Raw genomic sequence first — 4,239 nt, forward strand, 5'->3', positions numbered from 1 at the left:
CTACATTGGCAGGCAGATTCTTAACCACTGTGCCACCAGGAAAGCCCCTTTTATTTTTTAAAAATTTATTTATTTTATTTATTTATTTTTGTAATTGGAGTCTTAATGGTTGGTTATCTTTTTTTCTTTTCTGTGTGTGTCCTGAGAGTTAGAGCAAACTGAGAAAATTATTAAGTATTAAAATATTTTTCTAAATAGTTTTTCTTGATTTCCTATGGATCACTGTGAAGGTCAAGGCTGTATGTACCAGTAGAGTTAATCTGGCTCTGCAACTATACCGTAATATTCAACACAGGAAGCTTCTGTGCCTGGTGGATCTCTGACTCTGCCAGTTGCTGGGAAATGGTGGATTGAAGGACTTTCAGAGTGGTTCATAACTTTGAAAAATCAATTATCAGTTAAGGGCCTTTAGAATACCCTAGTTTCTAAGCATGGCATTCTGCCACAAAAACACTCAAAATCTTTTTGCTGTTATAGTTAAATTGTAGACAAAAATCCATTCTAACTCCTCCTGTTAATCAATGCTGGGACGAAGCCTAGGATTTTGTTCACTTAAAAGCAGACGCATTTGATCTGGAAATGCCTTGCTATAAATGTCCGGGTATGTACCAAACTTCAAATTTTTTTTTTTTTTTTTTAGGGCCAGGAATTTAAGCAGAGACCTGAAATGGAACCAACTGATTCACATTGTAGTAAATAAAAGTAAAGCAATGATCTTGGCTTGAGCTGTCTGGTTCAGTGATCGGGCGGAACGTCACACACAAGCTCAGTCACTGCAAACAATGGTTTTCTGGCTGTGACCCCTGGCTGTCATTCTAACATAGTAGAATCATGTTAGGGGGAATGGAAAAAGTGAGCACCACTTCTTACCATGTTCTCCCTAGTACTGCCAGTCTCCCTCTGCCCCTGTGTTGGATGCAGCAGAGATCACCCACCAATCAGCCCAAGGAAGGCCAACAGGGTGGGGCCAATCACTGTGTTCTCCAACTACAGCCAGACTCACCTCCACAGCAGTACCTGTGGCTCTAGCCTGGACTCTGGCTCTGGCAGTGGCAGCTGGAAGAGGGTAATAGGACCTTCTGCTGAATGAAGGAAGTTGGGTGAATGAATGGGTCAGCTGCAGGGGTCACTTGCAAAGGGACTGGAGTGATAAGAAAACAACTCATTCAGGCAGATACTTTTGATATCTCCCAAACCTGCCTGTGGCAGGAGGGGAAGCCATCTCCCATGAGAGAGAAGTCAATGGGGTGGAAGGCCATATTCTCACTACTGAGTCTTTCCAGGAGCCAGCGCTTCAAGGCACAAGGCTCCTGGTTCCTTCTCTCCACCACCCCCTCCACTCTTTCCACTCTCACTCCTTGTGCTCCTTCTTGTGCTTCTTCTTCTTTTTCTTCTTCTTTGCTGCCTTGCTGTCTTTTGACGTGTGCCTTGCCCTCTTGCCTGTATCACTCTCAGAGTCTGAGCTGTCAGAGTCAGATGACTTCCTGTCTCTATGTTTCTTTTTCTTCTTTTCCTTCTTTCTTTTTCTAGAAGAATTTCTCGTGGGGTCAGGCTTTTCAAACTCTGCTGCCTTTGCCTCTTCCTTCTCTTCCTCATCAGGTATCAGAGAGTACTTGGTCCCACCTGGCTGCATGAAACAATCCTTTGCAAAGTGGCCTTTACAGCCACACTTCTTGCAGGTAGTGTTCAGGACAGCCTCGAGGGTGATCTTCTGCCCAGTGTAATCCTGGAAGGACCGCCTCCGCCTCTCTTCTTGCTCAATGATAACGTTGTTGGGGTCAAGGTCCTTCCCAGCCCCTTGGTTGACAACTTTCATGGAGAGGGATACTTTTATCCTATCATTTTTCATCTCTCGTCCAATAAGCTTCACCCACACTTTGTCTCCGACATCTACTATCTCAGAGGGCTTATCCACGCGACAGGATGACATATGAGTTCGATGGACCAGACCTTGCTTCCGACAGCCTGGGATTTTGATAAAGGCTCCATAGTCTGTCACCATAGCAACCTCTCCTTGGAAAATAGTGTAGAGAGCAGGCAAGTTCTCCATGGTCTCAGGTCTTCCTGAATTCATCCTTAATGTTCTATGGTTCCTCCATTTCTCTTCTGCTAAAGCTAATTCAAGTGTCTCGGTATCAGCGTCCGGTCTCCTCGCCGCAGCATTGCGCGCAACACCGAAACCCAAACTTCAAATTTTGATTAGGTCTTTCACTTGGTGTAGTGAACAATGCTCATATTTTCTTTTACCCTATTTAGAAAAACAGGTGAAAATGTAAGGAAGAGTTGATTGATACTATAAATTAACATATAAATGAATATATACATATGATACATATATATATATATAACTGATCTTATATATATATATTATGGTTACACGTGTGTGTATGTGTGTGATTTATGAAGAATTAAAATAGATCCTAAATTGTTAAAATCAGGTTCTTTATGGCAAAACAAAACTTGTTAAAAAAAACATTTCAACTATAAATTTGTTGTGAACTGGCCTACATACAAGAATTGAAAAAAGAGTTCACAATGACTATAATGATGGTATGTGTACATAAGAAGAGAAACAAATTGATAAAGGTGATAAGAGCTGTTACAAAAATTATCAGAGTTAGATTGCCTCCCTCCCTCCTGCCATCCCGGCAAATGTAGTTAACTCACTAATGGTAAAAAGTGGTCCTAACCTGTGGAATCCTATCTCATACTCTGACAAAAATTTTTGTCAAGATAAGACTTAGTGGCATTTAATATCACTGACTGTCCTCTTCTTCCTAGGACTGAAAGGTTTCCCCTGTTGTGGGAGTTCCAGTGCTAAAATTGGGACAGGCCTGGGCAATCTGGGATGGTTGTTCACCATGGGTCTGAGGACGTCTTTTCTGTCTCTGAGCAGGAACACATCTAGAGGGATGGGTCTACAGATCTGTGGATATGTTTAAGACCATGTTACACTCCATAAAATGCATTATCTGTATTTGAAATCTTAAATGATTACTTCTCTCCCAGCCTCTGACTTGCCCAGGAGGCAAGTGAAAAGAAACAATAGAAGACCATGATTTTGGGTCAAACAATTTAGTACAATTGGAAAATGCTTACGTCATGTAGAAGTGACAACAGAGTTGGAAGGAATCTTTAACATCTTGTATACACCTGATTTGATATGAGTTTATTACAGGGCTGAAGGCATACTACTGGCTCAGCTAAAAGTATCAAGGATTATTCAGTCCCAAATAATTTTTTTAACATCTTCAGAGATAGCAATATCATATTAATGAGCCCAGTGGCTATCTTAGGGGTGAAATCTATAAATATATGATTTTTGTTCATGTTCTGGGTTTTTATTGCTTGAATAACAAACTAGAATTAATGCTACATAAAGATATTAGCAAAGTTCTGCAGCATCTAACATCAAAAAGGTGGAGAAAAATAATGAAGACAAGCCCCATTTCCTAATAGATACCTCTGGATCTCCAGCAGCTAAAATAGTTCTTGGCACATACTAAGGCCTCTCTAAATATGTGTGAAATGAATGAATGATCAACAGCTATGACACCAAAACACATAAATTAAATCTATCAACAGATGTTATTGAATTCCTGCTAAGTGCAAAATCTGAAAGTCCATTTGTTTTGCTTATCAATTCCTCTCTATTATTCTTTGATCATTTTTGTTTATGTATGTCAAAATTCTGACCTGTTTGGAAGTACAGGTATAATCTTTTAATTTCTAGCCTAACTAGTAATGATGGTGTTAAAAGTCTCAGAAGAGTCATTTTTCTAAAATTCTGAAGTGGAAGTTTTGAACCCCTAATTATTATATTTCCTGGATTTATGACACTTTCTAAACATGATGCTAGAGCCAACTGTGGTCCAGTTTAATAGCTATATAGTTCATACCACACTTTCCCATTTCACTGATGGTTATATGAGCAGGGTGGAATTGAAAACCTCAAAAAAAGAAAACAAAAAACAAAACCCTATTTTAGTCTATTGGATCTGCTGCAGAAAGAGGTAAGTTTACTCTGATAGGATTTGGTTTTCACAAAGCTATTATGGCTTTTAGTTCATTTCTTTTCCCATTTAATTTGCCTATAAATAGATTTGAGGACAAACTTTGAATTTTTAAAAATATATATACAGGTAAAGAAGCTAAACTTAGATGCCTATCATTTCTAGTATCATCACTTTCCTCTTGGAGAAAATGTATAAATATACTACTGGTATGGTCCCACAATAA

At 39.3% G+C, this 4,239-nt stretch overlaps 1 protein-coding gene across 2 annotated transcripts; it reads right to left on the reverse strand.

Moving 5' to 3' along the window:
• Positions 1-1,351: 1,351 nt before the first annotated feature.
• LOC309978470 (zinc finger CCHC domain-containing protein 17-like) lies at positions 1,352-2,164 on the reverse strand (the record flags this gene model as incomplete). Of its 2 annotated transcripts, XM_082864958.1 has the most annotated exons (2): positions 1,951-2,110; positions 1,352-1,849 (listed from the first exon to the last, which is right to left on the reverse strand). In XM_082864958.1, exons 1-2 carry the CDS (start codon positions 1,987-1,989, stop codon positions 1,352-1,354), a joined length of 537 nt encoding a protein of 178 aa, XP_082721084.1. In that variant the 5' UTR covers positions 1,990-2,110. The 2 variants fall into 2 exon arrangements, with proteins under 2 accessions (XP_082721084.1, XP_082721083.1); XM_082864957.1 differs by having other exon boundaries at positions 1,352-2,164.
• Between the last annotated feature and the right edge of the window lie 2,075 nt (positions 2,165-4,239).

This window comes from Leucopleurus acutus (genome assembly GCF_964270905.1).
Source record: "Leucopleurus acutus genome assembly, chromosome: X".
In the NCBI taxonomy this organism is placed as follows: Eukaryota; Metazoa; Chordata; class Mammalia; order Artiodactyla; family Delphinidae; genus Leucopleurus; species Leucopleurus acutus.